We start from the raw sequence: 25,645 nt of genomic DNA on the forward strand, positions 1-25,645 counted from the left end.
TTGACGAGCAGACAGCCAGATGGCGTCAAATCGAAATGACTGCACACGGTAGCTGAGGCCATACGATTATTATTAGTAGTTTCCTGTTTCCACGTGGCTTGTAATATCTACGTAAACATAAGTGATAAGTATAGTTTAAAGGGCACGTATTAAAATAATATAGAAGTTTTCTTCAGCAAATGTTGTAAAAAAATGTTTCGGATTTGTAAAGTGTGTCTGTTAGGCTCATTAACCCCGCTGGCGTGGAAATGGATTTCCAATTTACATCAAGTGGTTCGGATTGTCCTGGCGAAAATATTTGGGGGTTACAGGAAAACCGTTCGCAGGTAGATGACGACCTAGGTGGTACGAAATGTCCTCAAAAATCAAGTGGTACGGAATATCCGTGGTACGAAATGTCCGGACACCGAGATGAAATGTATAGTGGTCTGCCTTCAGTTAGCAGTCGGTATATCTGTATCAGTACGTCATACTTTCGTTGTTAATCAGGTTTCAGCCATGAAATAGTGTGATAGTATAGGGTGACATTAGTGTATCATTACTCAGACAGTAAATCAATGTAAGGCAACAATTAAGCGCTCGCTGAAATGTCAAAGCCTGCTCCTTCGTTGCGTCTACAAGAATAACGTCACAGTAGTCAAGAATGGGAAGCACCAATGATTGAATGAGTTGGACTCTCACATTGCAAGGCAAACTATTGGTCTATGTACATTGACAAAACACCATACTTTACGATGGTGGTGGTGGTTGTGATTATTGTTTTAAGAGGAAGTACATCTAAGCAACCATCCTCTATATAACACTAATCAGAGGAAAAATGGAAGGAATCCGACATTTCGAAAAATGAATGTATCGGCCAAAGAAAAGCAAGGGCCACGAAGGGCAGGAATATTATACACTCCCTAGGCCTCGAGTGCGAGTGCTCTAATACCGTCGGAGTCGGAAAATACCAAGAGTTGACCAAGGGAGGTCGAATATGATGGATGAAGGAGAGGAGCGTGGTGCAAGTAAGTGGAAGGAATGCCAGAGTAATGGTAAAGGCCCCGTGGTCGCCAACCCATGCTCCTAAGTTAAAAGACCTGGAACACTTTTAGTCGCTTTATACTACAAGCAGGGGATATCGTGTGTGTTATTCTACCGCCCCACCCACAGGGTAAGAGCAAGAGTTTCGATAATGGTAAGATTAATGAATTGTGAAATAATGAGACATTCTAGTTGGTTGGTTGGTTGGTTGGTTGGTTGGTTGGTTGGTTGGTTGGTTGGTTGGTTGGTTGGTTGGTTGGTTGGTTGGTTGGTTGGTTGGTTGGTTGGTTGGTTGGTTGGTTGGTTGGTTGGTTGGTTGGTTGGTTGGTTGGTTGGTTGGTTGGTTGGTTGGTTGGTTGGTTGGTTGGTTGGTTGGTTGGTTGGTTGGTTGGTTGGTTGGTTGGTTGGTTGGTTGGTTGGTTGGTTGGTTGGTTGGTTGGTTGGTTGGTTGGTTGGTTGGTTGGTTGGTTGGTTGGTTGGTTGGTTGGTTGGTTGGTTGGTTGGTTGGTTGGTTGGTTGGTTGGTTGGTTGGTTGGTTGGTTGGTTGGTTGGTTGGTTGGTTGGTTGGTTGGTTGGTTGGTTGGTTGGTTGGTTGGTTGGTTGGTTGGTTGGTTGGTTGGTTGGTTGGTTGGTTGGTTGGTTGGTTGGTTGGTTGGTTGGTTGGTTGGTTGGTTGGTTGGTTGGTTGTGTTTTATATTACCTGGCCTTCAGGCCTCCTCTTACATCTAACCCGGCACTGACATATGCACCTATATTACATTGTATTACTTTACAATAATAGATTTAATACTAATTAAATTAATAGTAATGCAAGAATGATGAGTGATAAGATTAAATTAAGATGAAATAAATTAGATATAATAAAAGGATAAATTCTTAAAACTAATATCCTACATATAAAAAGATGTAGTACATACAATTTAATAACATTTGATAAACAGACCAGATCAAAATTTGCACTAATCTTCTACCAGAAAATCCATGACAATAGAATGGTTGTGAGTAGCAGCATCAAGTTCACAGATGATCCTTACTGGTGCATAGAATGTCTGCACAGTGCTTCCTTGAAAGTGCGAATAGCGCTTAACCCTCTGATACTTTCGGGAAGGAGGTTCCACTCCCGGCAGGCAATTACGTGAATGATTTATCGTAGATGGCAGATCTATGGGTAGGAAAAGCAAGGATGGAATTATTAGTAGGTCTGGTGTTAAGACTGTGATAAGAAGATAGGTATTTGAAATATGAAGCAAGGTGAAATGGCTGTGAAGAATGAAGGATTTTATGGAGATGGCATAGGGTATGAACAGTGTGACGGATTTCTAGTCGGGGCCAAGATAGGTGGTTATATGAAGGAGTTACATGGTCATAGTACCGTAGGTTACAGACGTATCTCACACATGCTTTTTGACCACTTTGTAATCTGCTCAATAACTTGCACCCAGCGTCTCTATAAATCACGTCACAATAGTCGAAATGAAGGAAAACCAGAGTTTCTACCACCATTTTTTTTTAGTTTTTCAAGAAATAAGTATTTATACCCGAGCAGCATGTGCAATGCAGAGAATGTTTTATAGGTGATGTTCGTAATATGCGTTTTCTATGACATGTCATCATCGAAAGTAACGCCTAGGACTTTTATTGATGACGTGTATGGTATGTTAGTATTACGTAACCTTATAGATGGAATCTCTGGTCGATTGACCTTCGCGAGTAGTTTCGATTATCCAAGGATGATGGCTTGCGTTTTTGCTGTGTTTAATGTAAGACCACATCTCAAAGACCAAGAAGAAAACGATTTTGTCTATGGCCGAAATTATTAGATCTGGAGATGTATGGAGGTGCATTTGTACATCATCAGCGTAGATATGGTATTCGCAGTGAGTTAGGTTTTGGGAGACATCATTAATGTAAACAGAAAAAAGAAGGGGTCCTAACACCGACCCTTGAGGCACACCACACTGCATGGACCACCAAGTTAATTTGTTTATGCTATCTGTAACACACTGCCGACGGCCATGCAGGTAGGAATGCAATCAGAGGAGGGCACTGTCCGAGAAATGGAGGGAATACAATTCCGAGAGCAAAATGTCAATGTCAACCGAGTCAAAAGTTTTGCTCAATTCTAGAAGTATTAAAACTGTCACTTCTTTGTTGCCCGTTGCTTCTCGAATGTCTTCTGTGACCTTCAGTAGTGCCGTTGTAGTTCTGTGTGTTTGACGAAAACCAGATTGTAGTGGGTCAAGTAAGTTGTCATGTAGTCTGTTATCTGTCTATGAGCGATGAACTCTAGCGTTTTAGATAAAGCACAAAGTATGCAGATGGATCTATAGTCAGATGGTTCAGAAGGGGAAGCTACTCTTTTTAGAGGACGTATAATTCCCGCTTTCCATGTTTCGGGAAATGTACTGTCTCCAAGGGAAGAGTTAAATATATTAATTAGTGTTGGTAATATCACATCCAGAATATTTTTTTTATGATCCCTATTCCTATACTACAATTTCATTTCGCCATTGATGTTATGCGATTTATAGCAAACCTGACTTGTGAGTGGGTTGCTGGACGGAAGTAGAAGTTTTCTCTATCAGCTCGAATCTTTGCATAATTCCCGTCAAAAGCTTCCTGTTTCAGGGCTATATTTAATGGGCAGTTAGATGAAAAATAGTCTTTCAGTTTTTCCAAAGGTATAGTTATTTCTTCGTCTCTCCTCCTTTAGTAATGCCAAAGCTCTTCATGGATTTCCACAACACAGCTGTTGAAACATTTGGTTGATTTAAACTGTGAGCGTGTCGTAATTTCGCGTTTCTAATCTGTTAGGTCGTAGCGTTTCTCACTGTCTTCTAATTAAGTAGATTGCCAGGAGTGCAATGGTTTCTAACTCTTCTGTAAGCAGCATCGCGTTCAGTCATAAGTGCTCTAATCTCATCTGAGAGCCAAGACCTGGCTACCGTGAAACTGGAGCCGTCTTTTCAGGGGCATGTTTAATGTTCAGTTCAGTCATATGTTGATTGAAACGCGCCACCTTGTCATTTATGTCTTTAAGTTTAAATATGTCATACCATGGCAGTGTAACTGCGTCTTGTAGAAGTACATTCTTGTCCATTCTTCGTAGATCTCGATATAAAATTATTTTTGGTTTGAACTTGGGACTTTTAATAGAAGAGGCCATAAATATAGTATTATGCCGCGAAATAACTGGGACACTAATTTGACCGTGATGAAGAACTAATTCAGATTGGTTTGTGGCAATGAGATCAATTAAGGTGTGTGATGTGTCAGTGTGATCTGTGTCATTGGGAGGGAGAAACGTTAAGTTGCAAGCTTTAAAAGAAGTTAAAAGCTGGGTTGTCCGAGGAGAGTTAGGTTCAAGAAGGTTTATGTTGAAATTGCCCATAATAATTATATTTGAGTAATCAGTGACTAAATCTTGTATTTGAGTCTCTAGAACACATAAAAATCCTGCAATCGGTGGCTTATATACTACACCCAGAAGACATTTTAGGTTTTCGCTCGTACGGACCTGGGGACCTACAGATTATTTTAGGGCGTAGATTGGTCATAACATATGCGTCGGTACCCCCGGAGGGCTTATTTAATCTGTCGGATCTAAGCAATGTATAACCCACCAGATGCAGTCTTTCTATTGCGCGGTTTTAACCAAGATTTGGTAATTAATATTGCGTGGAAACTGAGAGGCATAAATAGAGCTATAATTTCGTCCATTCGCGCCTTCGCAAGGAGGCTTTGAGCGTTTATATGGCAAATTTTTAAAGCATTTCTCTACGGAGAAAGCTTGTAGTTAATGATAACCCTTGTCGACTGGGAGTGGCAAGAGAGCTCAGATGACAAAAGGTGTGTGTTGCCTGCACAGCTGGTTAACGGGACATGGGTACCTCCTAAATATAATACTAATCTAATTATTATTACTACTACCACCATGACGGATATATTCACCATGCTACTACTAAAATGATTTCATTCCTCAGGACAGCCGATGGTTGGGGCCAGCCGTGAGTTCTAGCCCTGTCCCGTCTCCCGAATGCAGAGGCGTAGAGGCAAGGTAGAGTCGTGGCCACCCCTCCTCTGCTCGGTTGGCCGGTCAGAGTGCAGAGCTGTCGGACCATGGACCAGGCGTGGCCACTTATGGACCGAGACCCACTCTGCATCTAACGACCTCATTATTATTAGCCAACTCTGTGGTGTAGAGGTAGCACGCCTGTTTCTTACTCAAGGTCCTGAGTTCGTTTTCCCACCAGTTTTTAAATTTTAATTCTTGACTGGGTAGTAGAATGGGATTCATTTGATATGAGATTTTCTCAAGCTCTTAATCACAGTGACGAGATGAGGCTATTGACGTCGTATACGTAGAAGAACGCTGGTTACCATGGTCACAGTAGTGTCGGGAAACTGATCACGCAAATTCCAGATAGACTCCCCAGACCAAACGCATACCCATGACAATATTGAAAGTGGCGTTGTCTAGTTGATGTAGTAAAGTTTATTTCGTCGAGTGAATTGGCCGTGCTATTAGGGTTGCGCAGCTGTGAGCTTGCATTCGGGAGATAGCGGGTTCGAACCCCATTGCCTGCAGCCCCGAAGATGGCTTTTCGTGATTCCCATTTTTCACACCAGACAAATGGTGGGGCTGTATCTTATTGAAGACCACGACCGCTTCCTTCCCACCCGTATCCCTTCCCTATTCCATCGCCGCCATAAGACGTATCTGTGTCTGTGCGACGTGCAGCAAATTATAAAATATGCTTAATTAATTCTGTAGGATGTGGGATAGATCTCAGCCTGGAAATGGTGAAATCTAGAATTCTACTACGTCTATTAGTTCTATATTGCTTCCTCGGTGGTTTTGTGGGAGAGTGTCCGACTCACGAACCCAAGTTCGTGGGTTCAACCTGACGCAAATTATTAATATTATTATTATTATTATTATTATTATTATTATTATTATTATTATTATTATTATTATTATTATTTCGAATGGGCCACCAAAGGACCACGTGCCAATTTCAATTCCTTCTTCTTTGTTCTATCCTTTTCTTCCAGTAAGCTTTCATCTGTTCACTATGTTTCTTCTTTCTGTCTTCAGACCACTTTGAACCAGTCTTTTTTACTTTCCTACCTTGGAATCCTTCTATTTTCAATACTTTTTCCCGAAAGCCTTCTCTATTATTTATTTCTTCTGTTGTTATATTGTTTTTTCTAAATCCTTTCTTACTTCATTGACCCAGCTTGTCCTTGATTTCTTACTTCACAAATATCTGAAAATCTTACTGGTTAATCTACTATCTTGCATTCGATATAAATGTCCAAAAAACATAAGTCTCCTTTTCCTCATTACATCTGATATATTTTCTATTTTTTGATATAATTCAGCATTACTTCGTAATTTCCAACCTTCTGCTGTGTTTTGTGGGCCTAATATTTTCCTCATGATTCGCCTTTCTAATATTTCTAGCTTATCTAAATTATAGTTTAATGCCAGACACTCGCTTGCATATAGGCATTCTGGCTTCACTACTGTGTTGTAATGCCTTATTTTTGCATTTTTGGATAGGCATCTTTTATTGTAGATATCTTTGGTGACACCATAAGCTCTCTCCATTTTATGTACTCTCTCCTCTACTGCAGATTTTTCTAAACCATTTTCTTGGATTATTTCCCCTAGATATTAGAATTTTTTTACCCTCTCTATTTGGCCAATATCTGTTTTCAGAAATTTTGGTGCATCCCAAATATTTGTTAAAAATTTTGCTTTTTCTGCAGAAATTCTTAAGCCAGTTCTGCTGGCGATTCTTTCCAAGACATTTACTTGGGTTACAGCAGATGTCACATTTTCAGAAAGTATTGTAAAGTCATCTGCAAATGCAAGACAATTTATTTCAATCCTTTTGTTTCCTCTTCCTAACCTTATCGGTGAAATGTTGAGTTCAATAAGTTTTTCGTTCCAAATTCTCACTATTTTCTCTAGGACACAATTAAAAAGAATTGGGGATAGTCCGTCGCCTTGTCGTACACCAGTTTTTATTTTGAAAGGCTGTGATATCTCTGCCAGAAATTTCACTTTAGAGACTGTGTCTGTAAGTGTTTCACGGATTAGATTTGCCAGTTTAGACTTTATGCCAAATTCTCGAATTATTTTATATATAGTTTCTCTATCAACAGAATCAAAAGCCTTTTTGAAATCTACAAACATGACTACAATGTCCTTTGAATTATTATTATTATTTTTATTATTATTATTATTATTATTATTATTATTATTATTATTATTATTGACTTGTGACATCTACTATTATTATTATTATTATTATTATTATTATTATTATTATTATTATTATTATTATTATTATTATTATTTATGTAGTTATGTCCGGACTTTATTTGGTATAAATCATGATCGTGTTATTTGTGTGTTATGTCATGAAGCATCTGCTGTGTGTACTACATATTAACATGAGTTTATTTAATGTAAGGACATGTTATCAGTAGTATATAATTTATTATTACCTGTATGTATGATGTATAATCCAATGCAATGTTGTGTAACACACTGTAATAAATCCAGAAGAACGCAATGTGCTACTGGAATTGTGTAGAAAATTCCTTACATTGTAAATAGGCTATTGGAGACTCTCGATATTTCGAGAAAACATGTTTTGTCAAATTCTTCTAGAAGCCTGGCCAGGCAGCGTATAAAAAGAGGCAGTTGAGTTGTAAGTGCAAGTCGTTAATCGAATATGTGAATTCTTGTTGCGATTGACATGTTCTTGAGGCAGTCTTCCTCTTATTATTCTACGTATCAGTGTTTTGTTCAAGAGCATAGTAGTCAAGTGTTCAAGATGAAAGTTTATTAGTGCGTGTGTGTAGAATATGTATATATAATTTGTAAATAAAATAGTGTACACAAATGACAGCATTTCATGTGTGCGCCTTTGTGGTAGGCCGCGGTAGTTCATCTTTTAACTCCATGGCACTCTATGTCATACGGTAATTAAAGATCTCTGGTGGCGTATTTATTTTCACCCGACAAAATTAAAGAAACTCGGGCATTTGGACCATCCAGTAGAAGCCAATTTTCGTTTCTACATAGCAGTACAATCGGAATGTTGAAATTGATAGGCAAGCAGCGTAGGTGGCACCATTTCCATAGGTCTGCAACTTGATAGCTGAGGCCATATTATTATTATTATTATTATTATTATTATTACACTCCCTGTAGATCAGCAGTACTCTGTCGTCCTCCGGATCCCAAGATAGTGGGTTCAAACCGGTACAGGTAGTCGGATTTATGAAGGGCGGAAAAAGGTCCGTTCGACACTCCATGTCGTACGATGTCGACATGTAAGAGATATCTGGTGACCCATTTGGTGTTTACCCGACAAAATTAATTGGAACTCAGCCATAGACGTCCAAGAGAGATTCGGTTTACTCTGCCATCTAGTGGGCCTAGAGGCCGGTCTGAGTGGCTCAGACGGTTGAGGCGCTGGCCTTCTGACTCCAGCTTGGCAGGTTCGATTCTGGCTCATTACGGTGGTATTTAAAGGCGCGAGAATACGTTAGCTTCGTGTCAGTAGATTTACTGGCAGTAAAAGAACTCCTGCGTGACTAAATTCCGACACCTCGGCGTCTCCGAAAACCGTAGTAGGACGTAAAGTAAATAACATTCAGTAGGCCTAGAGTAAAACGGAGCGTCTAAATTGACGAGCAGACAGCCAAATGGCGTGAAATTAAAATGTCTGCACACGGTAGCTGAGGCCATGCAATTATTATTATTATTATTATTATTATCATTATTATTATTATTATTATTATTATTATTATTATTATTATTATTATTATTCCGAATACATTGGCCGGGACTTAACCCACAGCTACCTTGAGGAAAATGATGCCTCTCATCTATCACACTCTGTTGGTTACGGCCTGTTTTACGGACGGATACAATTCCTGGCGCCAAACCTACGTGCAGCGACGTACTCACTATTGCAGATTTCTGTCGTGGTTTGTAGTTACTTGAAGATGTACATTAAGGCTAACATGATCACCCAGGATTAAATAGACGCGGTTAAAATTCCTGTCAAACAGGAATCGAATCCGGTGCCCTCTGAACCGAGGCCAATGTCCATTCAGCCAAACTCTATTTGGCCAAGGAGCCAAATAGAAAATACATTAATAGCCAATCCATAATTTTACGATCGTAAATTAAAAGTATGCTGAAATTTAATAGGACGTTTACTTTCATTTCAGAAGAATTTAACCGTCCACAAAAATCGTAAAGACAGATCATAAAGGAAGGTGTAAATAATTCGAAAATCGAAACAGTAAAATACATCCCCACTTAGGGACGGTTGCAAACTCACTTTAAGAACATCGGAATGTCCTACAAAATATTCCATCTTTGATGATTGATTATTTTGATTACTTAGCTGTTTTATGAACTACATATATACATCAGATTCATACTATGGATCATCAACAGGCAGTGCTATACATGCCACTCTTACTCTCATAAGACTTAGTGTATTCTAGACGAAATTATTTCTTCACGCTCCAATTTTAAACTATTGTTTTTGAGCATTTCAACAACCATTATAGTTGGGGACAAAACATGACGGCCTCAGTTCCTAGAAGCGAGCTGAAAGCCAGTAGTCAATCACACCCAACACCCTGCTGAGTTGACGAATAAGTGATCCTTGTTTGTTTTGGAGAGGCTGCCAAACCACTTTCTTCCTCACTATCTGTAGTATTTACCCTTTCTTCGTGTAGAGTGCAGTAGCCGATTTGGCAACTCTGGCTGCAGTAGAGGTAGTAAATCCTATAAGTCGCCAATAGATGCCGAGCTGCCTCTGAAAAGTAGTGGTGCGAGGCGAGGTCGTAATGATTTGTCCCCAACTATACCAGGTTGTTTTGCCTGTAGTTTGAACATAACCTCTTGATTATTTTTGAAACATGTGTTATTTTGTATGAAGCAACCTTTACACAATTGGAACATTCCTATCAAGTTTTTAAGTTAGTATATTCCCATTATCTCAGAAGAGTAACGTCAAGTGAAAATTCAAAAATTTTAATGTGGCCTAAAGTGTTTTACAATGTACTTATAATTTTAGCTCAGGGTATACAAAGTCCACTTTATTTAATGATTGTGTCTTTCTTAGTTTAACTTGTATAAATGAATAACTGAAGATGACCGAGTCATACGGTCGAAATTAGTACTATTCGTATAAAATATACGTATTTATTAAGTGGAATAGAACATCAAGTTACAAACCAAGATTGTCAAAAGTGAGACTTAAATACATTGTCTTTAGTTTAATCTTAAAATAATTAAAAGGTGCCGGGCTGAGTGACAGGGACGGAAGATCGCTGGCCTTCTGACCCCATCTTCGCAGGTTCAATCCTGGCTCAGTCTGGTGGTGTTTGAATGTGTTGAAATATGTCAGTCTCGTGTCGGTAGATTTACTGGTACGTTCAGGAATTCGTGCGAGACAACATTTTGACACCCCGGCCTCACCGAAAACAGTAAAATGGTAGTTAGTGGAATGTAAAAATAAAAACTTTATTATTAGCCTAATTAGTAGGTAACATTCTTCTCCTGGGAGTAGTTTGGTCAGTAGAATGGCCAGCGGGTCGCGGATTCGATTCGCGGACGAGTCGAGGATTTTAACAGCGTTAGGTTAAATCCTCTGGCTCGGCCTGGATGTTTGTGATCTTACACATTACACTACAAACCACCTTATAAGTACGCAATAGTTAATGCATCCCTCCAGAAGTCAGGAAGGGCATCTGACCGTAAAATTTGGATCAGTGCCGACCCTCAAATAATTGTAAAAAAGACCAGGAGAGAAAAACTCTTCTCCAGTGTGTAAAATATAAGAACATTTTCCTTCTACAAATACATTCACACAGTGAAATCATACCGTAAATAAATAGCGGGAATATGTCAACCTTGTCTCTCTTTTCCTTGAAATCATGTTGATATCACGAGGATTTATTTAGTCATGGAACTGTCATTATTTATACAGATGTGCCTAGATCCTCTTCTGCTTTTTCTTTCTTGCTTGCTTTGTTTGTTTCCTTCTCTCTTGGTCCATTTACTCTCCAGGGTTGGTATTCCCTCGGAATCAGCGAGGGATCCCACCACTACCGCCTCACGGGCAGTATCTTGGAGGGTGAGACTTTGGGTTGGAGGATACACCTGCGGAGTACGACCAGTACCTCGCCCAGGCGGTCTCACCTGCTATGCTGAACAGGGGCCCTGAAGGGGGATGGGAAATGGCCATGGTCTTAAGTTAGGTACCATCCCAGCTTCTACTTCTTCATCCTTCTTTACTATTTTCTATAGACTACTTGATCATCTTCATCTTCCTTCTTGGTGGGAAGAATTATGTTTCAAAGAAGTAGAGAGTCATTCATCTTGGCACTTTTCACTGCTCTTCCGATACCCACTCACTCCTAGACTAGTCATAAATCTTCCTCTGTTTCCTTGAGATATGGCGTTGAAGTTAATGTCCTTTAATCTGAATTATCAGCCAGGCAGATTAATGGTTACACATAATATGGGCCGAGTTTTCAAGCTCAGATATATATGCAACCAGCGAGACACGTGAACCAGTATTAGCAAGACTTAAATGTGCTCGGCTAGGAACAAACCTAAGATGAGAATGAAATGGCGTATGGCTTTTAGTGCCGGGATGTGTCCAAGGACTTCAGCTTGCCAGGTGCAGGTCTTTTGATTTGACGTCCGTAGGCGACCTGCGCGTCGTGATGAGGATGATATGATGATGAAGACGACACATACACCCAGCCCCCGTACCAGCGGAATTAACCAATGATGGTTAAAATTCTCGACCCTGCCGGGAATCGAACCCGGGACCCCAGTGACCAAATGCCAGCACGCTAACCATTTAGCCATGGAGCCCGACACCTATGATAATTTGTTGAGTCTGAAGGTGCAATTTTGATTTTTCTAAGGCTTCATCAATAATTCGATTCCTAATCAGAGACAGTGTGCTTAAAATTTAAGGAGGTACGGAACACAAACATTCGAGAAAAAATAATTTTCTTTCATTTTGAGTTTTGAATCCGAATCATATTCCTTTAAATTTCTTCTTCTTTATCTGTTTATCCTCCAGGGTCGGTTTTTCTCTCGGACTCAACGAGGGATTCCACCTCTACCGCCTCAAGAGCAGTGGTCTGGAGCTTCAGACTCCAGGGGTGGCAGCTAATCACACTGACCACTGCACTACAGAGGCATACAATTATTTATTTAATGTATTTAATCCGTTTATCCTCCAGGGCTGGTTTTTCCTCCGGGCTCAGAGAGGGATCCAACCTCCACCACCTCAAGGGCAGTGTCCTGGAGCGTGAGACATTCTGTCGGCTATACAACTGGAATGGAGGACCATTACCTCACCCAGGCGGCCTCACCTCCTATGCGGAACAGAGGCCTCATGGGGGAAAGGAGATTGGAAGGGATAGGCAAGAAAGAGGGAAAGAAGCCGCATTGCCCTTAAGTTAGATACCACCCCGGCATTTGCCTGGAGAAAACGTGGAAAACCACAGAAAGCTACTTCGAGAATCGCTGAGGTGGGAATCCAACACCCTACACTCCTCATTTGATCTCCCTGGGCTGAGTGTACCCCGTTCCAGTTCTCGGACAACTTTTCAAATTTCGTAGAAGAGCCTAGAATTGATCCCGGGACTCCGGGTGTGGCAGCTAATTACAATAACCACTACACCACAGAGGCGGACGTATTCCTTTTAAATGGTGTATATATTATATTAATATCTGGACTACCGAGCTCGATAGCTGCAGTCGCTTAAGTGCGGCCAGTATCCAGTATTCGGGAGATAGTAAGTTCGAACCCCACTGTCGGCAGCCCTGAAAATGGTTTTCCGTGGTTTCCTATTTTCACACCAGGCAAATGCTGGGGCTGTACCTTAATCAAGGCCACGGCCGCTTCCTTCCCACTCCTAGCCCTTCCCTATCCCATCGTCGCCATAAGACCTATCTGTGTCGGTGCGACGCAAAGCAACTAGCAAAAAAAAAAAAAAGAAAAAATCTGGACTGGAGGTATTTTTAATTAGTGTTTCATTAAACAATACGTATGCAGGCATGAACTAAATCTGTGACTTTAATAGCCATTTCTTGTAAGGTGAGGTCATTTTTCTAATACTTAACATTTTCTTTGGTATTTTTAAAGTACAAGGACTTAAAATTTAGTAATTTACTTTATAATGTTGCCATGCGTATCCTGAAATAATCTTCTGGTAATAGGTTAGTATTATTTACTGTACAGCCCTCACGCAACAGCTGCAGGTTGCCCAAGGACAATGAATATCTGTATAACAACAATAGAAACAGGTGAACGAATTAGCCCTACACGAGATAGCACAGCCTTACATTAGAAAAGGCAAAAAAAGGTGATAACTATAGCGAGGCACTTCGAACATTTATCTGAGGTCCGTAAGCATGATTCTTGAAGATGATGATGGAATTCTTGAGGGCAGTTAAGGCGATTTTAGAGATTTTATTTGACAAAAACCTGATATAATCATATTTACAAATAAGACATTCAGAAAAACCACAAATAAAAATGAATTTTTCTGAAACCAATCGTTTCAATTTCAAGCGAAGATATCAATGCATAACCTGCAAAAATTTTAAAGGACTGACTTCAACACGTTCTGGGAAAATATTCCTAATGTGTCGCATGGTTTAACATATCACCTCACTCCACATGAACACTTGTTCTTAAAGACCCCAATTGTATCGGTAAATTCGCAGAACAGGACACCAGTTAAAGTAGCCAGCGTTAAACCCCACCATGAAGGTCAAAGAATATTTTTCCAGTGCTCTTACGTTTCTATCATTCCTCGACAAGTCATAAATCATATCCTTCAGATATGATGCTGAAGTTAATGTCCTTTAATCTGAATTATCAGTCAGACATATTAATGGTCATACATGTAAGCTCAGAAATGTAGGCAACGAGTGTGGTACGTAATTCAGTTTCAGAAAGACTACTGGAAAGAAACATAAGAGGATTTATTGAGTTTGGAACAGGAATTCTAATCCTTTTAAAGATTCACCAAGAATTCGATTTCTTATCAGAGACAGTGTGTTAGATTCTTTTAAAAGGTACAGCCCCAGTATTTTCCTGGTGTGAAAAGAGGGAACCACTGAAAACCATCTTTAGGGCTGCCGACAGTGGGGCTCGAACTCACTATCTCCCGATTACTGGATACTGGCCGCACTTATGCGACTGCAGCTATCGAGCTCGGTCAGTTAACGTTTAATTAAATAAGCCCTTGCCAATAATGTTAAATTACCAATAAGGATTAGGGACCTAGCAATTTTTTAAGAATACGATAGAAAAAATTAGCGTTTAATAAGGTGACTTCCACAAGGAACGTATAAAGTTATTTAAAGTTAGTTGTTGAAAAAAATAATTGGAAAACTGTAAGCAAAACTTCAAATGCTCATAGCTCAAACACAGGTTTTTTGGACATTGGCCCTTTTAGAACCAAGCCACAGAATTTTATTTGTGTTCTGTCGACACGTACCAGTATTTGGAATCACTTTTAAAAGTAATGTTTTTTTTTTTTTTTTCAACTTGAGAGAAGACTGTTTCTCACATGTACAGTCAATATTTAGTCAAGATTTATAAAGATTTTCCGGGGTAAATGACACTCATTTTTTTCGATAAGTTTTATACTTTAGGGATTTTAAGATAATGTCTTAGTACAGTCATCATTATCATCTGTTTACCCTCCAGGTTCGGTTTTTCCCTCGGACTTAGCGAGGGATCCCACCTCTACCGCCTCAAGGGCAGTGTCCTGGAGCTTCAGACTCTTGGTCGGGGGATATGACTGGGGAGTATGACCAGTACCTCGCCCAGGCGGCCTCACATGCTATGCTGAACAGGGGCGTTGTGGAGGGATGGGAAGATTGGAAGGGATAGGCAAGGAAGAGGGAAGGAAGCGGCCGTGGCCTTAAGTTAGGTACCATCCCGGCATTCGCCTGGAGGAGAAGTGGGAAACCACGGAAAACCACTTCCAGGATGGCTGAGGTGGGAATCGAACCCACCTCTACTCAGTTGACCTCCCGAGGCTAAGTGAACCCTGTTCCAGCCCTCGTACCACTTTTCAAATTTCGTGGCAGAGCCGGGAATCGAACTCGGGCCTCCGGGGGTGGCAGCTAATCACGCTAACCACTACACCACAGAGGCAATCTTAGTACAGTACAGAGGAATTATTACTTTTATCAAATTACGAAATCTACGTCTCATATATATTGAAATGTTAGAACCATATGGTCTCAGAAAATATACTGTAACATGACAGCGGTGATAAACACACAAGTAATAGCATTCATTTCTACGACTAAAGTGCATTTACTTACTGCTAATTCTTATACACTACAAGTACACCACTTTGGGCTCTCCCTATTCCCCCTAACTCAGTCACACTTATAGGCATGGTACTGTATAGGCTTTTGGGCTTATGCTGTGCCAAGAAATTAAGGTGAAATTCTTTACATTTCACAGAAAACTGTGTTCTGTGTCATCAGAAGAAATCTCGACTGTCCACAAGAAAGGCTTTTTACACAATGACCCTTTGAATTTAGTTATAATAGAAGTGGAAATGGTACGTTCATTCGCCACCAGATGGCTCCCAGGACGTGGCACAGCGCTAGCGTTTGAAGCGGAAGCTGACTGAACCATCACAATCAGTTTAAGAGGTTCACATAACATGTGTACGTAACATATGACTTTGACAGGTGTATGACATAGACACAAGCCTGCAATGAAACATCTGGCGATGAAGAACGTACGAATTTGGAAAACACCGAGACGAAATAACAATAGTGAAGGGACAGGGAAGGGAACTACCTACATTAATTCTTAATGGCTGACAACCAGGTATTACTTAATTGATAGCCGGTGTCCCTGATGACGCAGAGCACAGTTCTCTGCGAAACGTAAATAATTTCACCTTATTTTCTTGACACGGCATAAGCCCAAAAGCATATACAGTATCATGTCTATAAGTACGGATCGTGAAAGCATCAAAGTTATCAGTCACACTTGTTGTTCATTATATCACTTACAAACTAACACAATCACTGCAGGGAAAATGCTGGGGCTGTACCTTAATTAAAGCCGCGGCCGCTACCTCCCCAATCCTAGCCTTTTCCCATCCTTGCGTCGCTGAAAACCTTCGATATGTTTTGCGACGTTAAACCACTAGCAAATAAATAAATAAATAAATAAATAAATAAATAAATAAATAAATAAATAAATAAATAAATAAATAAATAAATAAATAAATAAATAAATAAATAAATAAATAAATAAATAGTCACAGTAGCTAAAAGTACACATTACATACTGTTCGGCAATTGTTACTTATACACTAATACAGTTCCACAATTATACTCGCCATACGCTGATACAGCTACTATCCGCGAAACTTTTAGTGACACTTCGTTTTACGGTGGTGAGGAGTAACGAGGGAGTTACAACGATAGTATGATCGTTCGATATGAATTTTCTAAACCGTCGTTTCCATGCAGGAGCTCTAGGTTGTTCCTGTGATGTACGTCCTTTGATTTTCCTCACTCATTTTCAAGCTTAACCTATATTTTGACTTTGCTGTGTAAATAATAACAATATTTAAATTGTTGCAATTATACCGCCAGATGTCTCACGGTGATGCATAATCAATTCATAATTTTTGTGTCAGAGAATGACAATACGAATCCCGAAGATAACCGAGGTCTACCGATTCAGAACTAGGAAGCCGTAGTGTCACTAATAGTTTCGCGGACGGCTTCCGTAAAGTACAGTCTCAGAATTCAATACGTCGTATATTGTCCGCCACATTGTCCACTAGAACTCGTCCATTGGCCGTACACTCACAGTACTTCTTTTATTACAAGTTGCTTTAGGTCGCATCGACACAGATAGATCATATGGCGACTATGGGACAGGAAAGGGCTAGGAATGGGAAGGAATCCACCGTGGCCTCAATTAAGGTACTCCCCAGTATTTGCCTGGTGTGAAAATGGGAAACAACGATAAACCATCTCCAAGGCTGCCGACAGTGGGGTTCGAACCCACTATCTTACGAATACTGGATACTGGCCGCACTTAAGCGACCGCACCTACCGAGCTCGATAGTCCTCGTTCCGTTGCTGGTCTCTCTGAACCCTTTCACACTGCACGAGCTTCACAGCAACTGGACAGGGGAGACACAACTTCTCGACGACAGACAGAACAGAATGATAGACTCACTTCCCGTCAGCACACACACACACGACACTGATACAACTCATCCGTCTCTGACCTCAGACTGAACTGACTCTTTGACTGAACACACTGAGCTCGTTTGGTCCACCTTAAATAGGCTGCTTCGTCGAGATACTTCGCGAAAGAAGAAGTCTCTAGAATCCTCGATTTTGAATTATCTAGGTTTACTTTCCAGGTCAATCTCGTGCTAGCGGGAGGCCTCCAGTGAGAGGACAGAGAAGGGCTTTCCTTGCTATTCTGACTCGTTTCTGGCTGGTTGCCTGCACGTGCAAGCAGCCGAGGTCAATACCTGACAAGGTCAAGCGTATAAAATGGTGGACTTAAAGTCACAGTACATGAAAAGCGCCACTTAATCTCGTGGTTGAAGGATGACTCATACACCGTTCAAGCAGTAATCGTAACTTAGACGATTTCGAAGACGTTGCGTCAATAATTTATGAAATATTATGAACCATATTTAAACCTAAGTTTTCCTTTGTTAACTGATTATTATAACAACGAAGTATTCAATATTCACGTATCTGATATCTCTGTCCTGTCACTAGAGGCCTCCCGATGGCACGGGAAAACCTGGAAAGTAATCCCAGATCATTCCAGATCGAGGATTCTAGCGACTTCCTTGCTTTTGCTTTAAGATTATGCTGTAAATGTTAATCACTAAAGCGCTGTATAGCTCTACAAACAAGAAGTCTTTGCACGATGGTGATACCTTGTTAAGGGGAGGCTGTTGCCCGTCTTGTCAAAGGAAGTACCGAATGATCTCTCTTTGGTGTCTCTAAAACCTTGGGTCTTCCTTTACATATAAATATTTTTCTTTTACACTAAACGCATTTTTAAGTACTCCATTGCACTCCATGCCACGTCCTCTTTTGATATTTTCTTGAGCGCTTTGCAGATTCTATCAGCTCAAGTTGCTTGCTTGGGAATATTCGATTTCTTAAATTGGCTTCATGTTTTCGCCTTGCACTTCTCATTTGTTTTCTCAGTGCCACATATGTTAATGATTTGTGGTTAGAGATAGTGGCGAAATAAGTATGCAATAAGTTGTCTGGAAACATAAGGTTGGGATTGGAAGGAAGAAAATTACCATCGACGAACTCTGAGTAAAGTGTAGATAATCCTGTAAATACTCTGCTATTGTGGACAATGAATATGAACCAACTGTTTAGGTGGCGACCCTATTACTTCAACAATGTGGCTGAGAAATGCTGACAACGCTGTTCACAGGGAATATGGCGGCCCTCATGGTGGGGAGCTCAATGGGCTGGATGTCTCCCACACAGACCAAACTTGAAGCTCCTGACGCCTTCTTGCCCTTGACCGGGGACCAGCTGTCGTGGGTTGGATCACTGCTGGCTCTCGGTACAGGACTCGGTCCCATCCCGGCAGGAATTCTTGCGGACCGCATAGGGCGCAAGTGGACCCTGCTAGGACTAGCTGTGCCGTTCCTGCTGGGCTGGTTGCTGGAGGGACTCGCCGAAGCCTGCCTGTCTGTAGAACTGATGTACGCCGGACGGCTGGTCCAGGGGATTGGCAACGGAGCAGTCTTCACCGTGGTACCCATGTACTCTGGTGAGATCGCCGAGGTAACTTTCTCAGTCTGCTACATTTGATTGTAATGAGCCAATTCTTGCGTTGGCTACTTCGTTCACTTATCAATGTCCTTAACAATCTCCTTCATCCCGAACCAATAAGGCTTCACATCAACAAAAATAAAGTACGTGCCATCTTGCTAATGGCTATTTAGGATGTTATTGTATACTTCCGGTACATACATACAATGATTGTGGGAGAGCGAGTGGGACAATACCACAAACGGAAGAATAACGAAATCATATTTTCTTAATGTACGGAGTAGATTCAGACTTTAACTAATCCTAAGCCATAATATGAGAGCCATAAGAACAGGCCACGGGAAATTTGGTGAATACTTCTTTAGGTTCAAAATGACAGAACCCTAGGACCACTGGCCGGTGGAGGAATACGAACTCGTGGACAAACACCTGCAGGAAACTTCAACATTTGTAAACATATTAATTTTGACATCTAACAACAAGAAAGCAGTTAATATTGGCAAGAGACATACGTCTTTAGTCGTAGTTGTATTTAGGGTATTAATTAGTACTGTCAGCATGTACAAATAAGCACGTAATATTACTTTTTTGTAATGGAGAATGTTGTTAATAAATTACAGTCAAACGTTGATATCTAGAACATTCATTTCTCGAATTTTCAGTATTTTGAAGTAATTTAAATTTCCCGGCCGTTTATCCTATTCTTCACGTGTATTTATTTCTCTATTACTGGAAATTCGGTTGCACGAATTGCTCGACTTCTCCGAAGCAAACGTTTCCTCCGTTGAAGCAAAAAATACTCTGTAACTCGAAATTTTTGCAACATTAACTGTACAATGCAGCATTTGTGATTTGTAAGGAACAGTTAACTAGTAAAGAAAGGTTTACAGTGATGTTCGGAGCTTATATGACGGGAAACGAAAAAATAAAACTTCTAGTGATCGTAAAATCGGCTAAGCCTCGCTGTTCCTCGGGTGTGAATTAATTACCGGTTAGGTACGAAAGTAACCCCCGAAGTCCCGGATGACAAGCTCCATTTACGAACCTCGGCTGCGTTGTTTTGACAAGAAGTTTCAACTTGAAGGGAGGAAAGGTTAATAGTAACAAACAGAAGAGACTAGCGGATTTTTTACAAACGTGTTAATGAGGTATGTTTCTGCTGGATGTACTGTATCCTATCTCTAAAAAGTTACTATCATCATCATCATCATCATCTGTTTACCCTCCAGGTTCGGCTTTTCCCTCGGACTCAGCGAGGGATCCTGGAGGTTCAGACTCTTGGTCGGGGGATACAACTGGAGAGAATGACCAGTACCTCGCCCAGGCGGCCTCACCTGCTATGCTGAACAGGGGCCTTGTGGAGGGATGGGAAGATTGGAAGGGATAGACAAGGAAGAGGGAAGGAAGCGGCCGTGGCCTTAAGTTAGGTACTATACCGGCATTCGCCTGGAGGAGAAGTGGGAAACCACGGAAAACCACTTCGAGGATGGCTGAGGTGGGAATCGAACCCACCTCTACTCAGTTGACCTCCCAAGGCTGAGTGGACTCCGTTCCAGCCCTCGTACCACTTTTAAAATTTTCGTGGCAGAGCCGGGAATCGAACCCGGACCTCCGGGGGTGGCAGCTAATCACGCTAACCACTACACCACAGAGGCGGACAGTTACTATCATAAGGGTTATAATTAAAGTGATGCCGTAAAATAGAGTTTGTATATTTTTAAATATTGTTAAAAATAACGTATTTAATATAAGTCCGTAGATACATATGATTCAATTATATGTGTTATACATGCTCAAAGCCAACGACCGTAGCCGTATTGAAACACCGGATCTCGTGAGATCTCCGAAGTTAAGCAACATTGGGCGTGGTCAGGAGTTGGATGGGTTGCCCCGCGCTGTTGGTGGGGGGTAAGGGAATGGAGGAGCGGAAAGGAACTGGCCACCCTGCCGCACGTAAACTCCGGCTCAGGAACACCTCTGCGGAGGTTCGGACCTGCCTTCGGGCAGAATAACCCTTACCTACCTTACATGCTCAAAAACGGTATTATCTCTATCTCGAAATTTCGATAACTCGAAATAAAATTTAGCTCCCGAGGTGATTCGAGATATCGAGGTTCTGCTGTATTTTAAAAAAAAGTGTGTCTTAAATGTAGGGCTACGGTGAAAGGACCAATATCCCAGTGACAACATGCGAGAACACTGCGAACATACGCATGTGAATAGACAGGCATCTCGAGAAGCGCCGCGTAGTGTTGAACATGCGGAGCTGAAGCAGATTAGTCTGCTGCGGCCAGTCGAACGTGATGCATGTGAAGGATCGCGTCTTAGAGCAGTGGAGCAACGCATAAACATCAAGTTCTTGCCCAATTATATCCCCAACTCCATTTCTCATGCTCCATGATACTGCCCTTGAGGCATTCGAGGTGGGATCCCTCGCTGAGTTCGAGGGAAAACCAACCCTGGACGGTAAACGGATTAAGAAAGAAAGAAAGAAAGAAAGAAAATTACCGAGACCATATCTCGGAATTACCACACATATCAATATATTGGTATAGGTGTGAGTGATTATTTCCGACAAAAGAGTAGCGTTACAAAAATGTTGCAAAGTTTGGGTTGGGAAAATTGAGAGAAAGAAGAAAAGCTGCTCGACTAAGTGGTATGTTCCGAGCTGTCAGCGGAGAGATGGCGTGGAATGACTTTAGTAGACGAATAAGTTTGAATGGCGTCTATAAAAGTAGGAAAGATCACAATATGAAGATAAAGTTGGAATTTAAGAGGACAAACTGGGGCAAATATTCATTTATAGGAAGGGGAGTATAGATTGGAATAACTTACCAAGGGAGACGTTCAATACATTTCCAATTTCTTTGAAATCATTTAGGAAAAGGCTAGGAAAGCAACAGATAGGGAATTTGCCACCTGGGCGACTGCCCTAAATGCAGATCAGTATTCATTCAGTTTTGATTCAATTCATTCACGAATTTGGAGAAACGGCCACGGAGATGTATACGATGTCAGTGCAAGTGTATGAAACAGAAGAGCCGTAAGAAGAAATTATGTTAACGACTGATTCAAACACTTTTGGGATGGACACAAAACTCTTGATAATGCGCCACGTCCGGGTCGACAATCAACAAGCAGAAGTGCAGAAAACAGCGAGCAAGTGCGGAAGATGCTGGCACAAAATCGGCGACGGTTTCTGCGAAGGGTAACAGAGGAATTAGGCATTGGCAAGGACAGTGTGAACACCAACATTCACAACAGTTTGTGTAAGCGGAAGATGTGTTCTGCATTCATGCCGTGCACATTGATTTACAAGTAGAAGGAAACACGGAAGGAATTTGCTGGAGATTTCATTGACACGTGTGACAGAGGTCCATATTTTCTGAAAATCAATAACAAGAGTTTGCTATCGCGAAAGTCTATGAACCAGTCGTAAACGCATTTTCTACTCATAGCTTCTGTTCCCTACAGTCTCACCAACAGCTCATGCGTCTTCGTTGCCATTTTTTCCAATTTATAACACAACACATCCACTGCGTTCGACTGGCCGTAGGAGACTAAACTACATCAGCTCCGTGTGCTCAATGCTAACTAGTGCTTCTCGATATGTGTCTCTATTCATCGCACGCGGTGTAATCACACGTTGCCTTCACCGCTCACCTTGTACATCCGTACATACATCCGGTACGGGGTTCGCTGAAAACCAAGCGACACTGAAAGTATTGCTCACCTGCTGCCCACGTTTCCCTCAGTAATGAAATATTTATTTCTTTATATATAGTAGTTTGGCATATTGACATTATAAAGGAATTAGGACTTGATAATAAATCAACCGAAGTAATTAAAGCAACATTAACAAACATAACATCAAAGTAAAATTTAGATTACAAGTGATAAGCTTTAACAGCTTCATTTCAAGGAGTACTAATCCCGTATTGACTATAATCAATCAATGAATATTCAAGATAAAATTTTAATGTGTCTTTCCAATTTTAATAATATTTATTTCTGATACATTAATGTTAATTTATTATTAGCTGATGATGTCCCTTAGGGGATGAAACATGTATTAGATATAATAAATTATATATTGTATAATAATTATAATATTTGAGTTTATCTTGAATATTCATTGATTAAAATTTAGATCTCAAAACACCGGGCGAGTTGGCCGTGCGCGTAGAGGCGCGCGGCTGTGAGCTTGCATCCGGGAGATAGTAGGTTCGAATCCCACTATCGGCAGCCCTGAAGATGGTTTTCCGTGGTTTCCCATTTTCACACCAGGCAAATGCTGGGGCTGTACCTTAATTAAGGCCACGGCCGCTTCCTTCCAACTCCTAGGCCTTTCCTATCCCATCGTCGCCATAAGACCTATCTGTGTCGGTGCGACGTAAAGCCCCTAGCAAAAAAAAATAAAAACATCTCAAAACCTTTCGAAATAAAGTCAGGTGTAAGACAGGGAGATTGTTTGTCACCTCTACTTTTAAACTGTGCATTAGAGAAATTAGTTCGAGAATGGAGAAAAGTAACTGATACTAAAGGTATTCAACTAGGAAAAAATCCAAATAAAATCACTGTATATTGTCTAGCTTTTGAGAATGGCATGGCATTAATTACGGACTCACTGGAAAATCCTCAAGAACAAATCAGAGAATTGCAAAACAAGCATCAAAAGTAGGATTACAAATTTCATTTGAAAAAAACAAAGTTCATGACAAATATCAGGGACGCCCCCCCCCACCACCACCACCACCACCACCAAACATATCACAATTCATAACAACACAATATGTAAAACGAATTACTTTAAATATCTAAGAGAATGGATAACGAACAACACAAAAGAAAAGACAGCCATAGAAACCAGAGTACAAAAAGAGGAAAGGATGTTTCATGTGACAAAAGGTTAAATATAACAAAAATCCTTACCCTGGAACATAAAATTAAGACACTACCAAACAGTGGTCAGGCCCACAAGTCTATGTGCAGCAAGAGACACTTAAACTAACTAGAAGTGGAGATCTTGAAAAAACTAGAGAAAGTTGATAGAAGCATTTTGAGAAAAATACCACGAACTAAAAGAAATAATAATGCGGAATACAGATTAAGGCCAAACAGAGAGCTATATTTGAAAACTGAAGAAGTAACTGATGAATTGAGGAAGAGACACAATAAAAAACAGAAAACTTTTTGAGAAGCAACTCAAAAGGAAGGATTTATTGGAGAGGAAGATACCGACAACAAGAAGAAAGTGGACTCAAGAAGAAGAAGAACAACGACACTCTCGAAGGATGAAGGAAATTTGTAAGCAAAGGAAATCAAATACAATGAAAAACATCCAAAGTTGATTCATCGTACCCTTCAAAGGGGTTATTCGAAAGAAGAAGACGAATTTTTTGCATGTTGTGAATTCAGTCACATGTTGATTTCTGCAATTACGGTTCTCATAGTAGAGGAAAAGGTGTTTTCCTTGGAACATAATTTCCAATCATACGAAGTGAGGCTTCGAGAGGATTGCACCAGGCTTCGGCAGCCGGCACAATATCTATCCTCGCCGCTAGATGGGGCTTCATTCATTCCATTCCTGACCAGGTCAAATGACTGGAAACAGGCCGGGGAGCGTCAGAATAGGCCGAGTTTGCTTCATGTTAAAGAGCTTTCCTTGTTTCTTTCTTTCTTCTTAATCTGTTTACCCTCCAGGGTTGGTTTCTCCCTCGGACTCAGCGAGGGATCCCACCTCCACCGCGTCAAGGGCAGTATTCTGGAGCGTCAGACATTGGGTCGGGGATACAGGTGGGGAGGAGGACAAATACCCCTCCCAGGTGGCCTCACCTTCTATGCTGAACAGGGGCCATGTGGGGGGATGGGAAGATTGGAAGGGGTAGACAAGGAAGAGGGAAGTAAGTGGCTGTGGCCTTAAGTTAGATACCATCCCGGCACAAGCCTGGAGGAGAAGTGGGAAACCACGGAAACCCACTTCGATGATGGCTGAGGTGGGAATCGAACCCACCTCTACTCAGGTGACCTCCCGAGGCTGAGTGGACCCCGTTCCAGTCCCCATACCACTTTTCAAATTTCGTGGCAGAGCCGGGAATCGAACCCGGGCCTCCGGGGGTGGCAGCTAATAACGCTAACCACTACACCACAGACGCAGACATTAAAAAGCATTTTTTTCTATTTGCTTTACGTCGCACCTACACAGATAGGTCTTACGGTGACGATGGGATAGGATAGGCCTAGGAATGGGAAGGAAGCGGCCGTGGCCTTAATTAAGGTAGAGCCCAAGAATTTGTCTGGTGTGAAAATGGGAAATCACGGAAAACCATCTTCAGGGCTGCCGACAGTGGGGTTCGAAGTCACTATATCCCGGATGGAAGCTCACTCTAACCGCACGGCCAAGTCGCCCAGTACGAGAAGTGATTTAATAACAAGGCGCCAAATAACAGAACAATGTTAACTGCAAACGTATGGGACATGTTGAAAGAATCAGTTTTCAAGACACATGACTAACTTACAAATATTCCCGAACTAAACGAGAAAATAACGTCATTTGGCGCCCTGAAAGCAAACTTTGCAATACCCTCCGCCCATTAAGGACTCCCGTATGGTGTCCTCCCTAGAGAACGAAAAGGTTCTTTTATTTTCTCTGGACATATGAAGTCAAATATTGAACTCTAATAATGCTTTTAAAAAATTACATTTCATTGTAAAACTGTAAAT

General features: G+C 41.1%; 1 protein-coding gene across 1 annotated transcript in view; it reads left to right on the forward strand.

Moving 5' to 3' along the window:
* Positions 1-25,645, forward strand: part of LOC136876907 (facilitated trehalose transporter Tret1) — a 75,664-nt gene that overhangs the window by 11,380 nt on the left and 38,639 nt on the right. Inside the window, exon 2 of the mRNA XM_067150661.2 lies at positions 18,576-18,934. Coding sequence (XP_067006762.2) covers positions 18,576-18,934 — 359 coding nt within the window. The remainder of the gene's footprint in view (positions 1-18,575; positions 18,935-25,645) is intronic.

This window comes from Anabrus simplex, chromosome 7, assembly GCF_040414725.1.
Source record: "Anabrus simplex isolate iqAnaSimp1 chromosome 7, ASM4041472v1, whole genome shotgun sequence".
Taxonomy (NCBI): domain Eukaryota; kingdom Metazoa; phylum Arthropoda; class Insecta; order Orthoptera; family Tettigoniidae; genus Anabrus; species Anabrus simplex.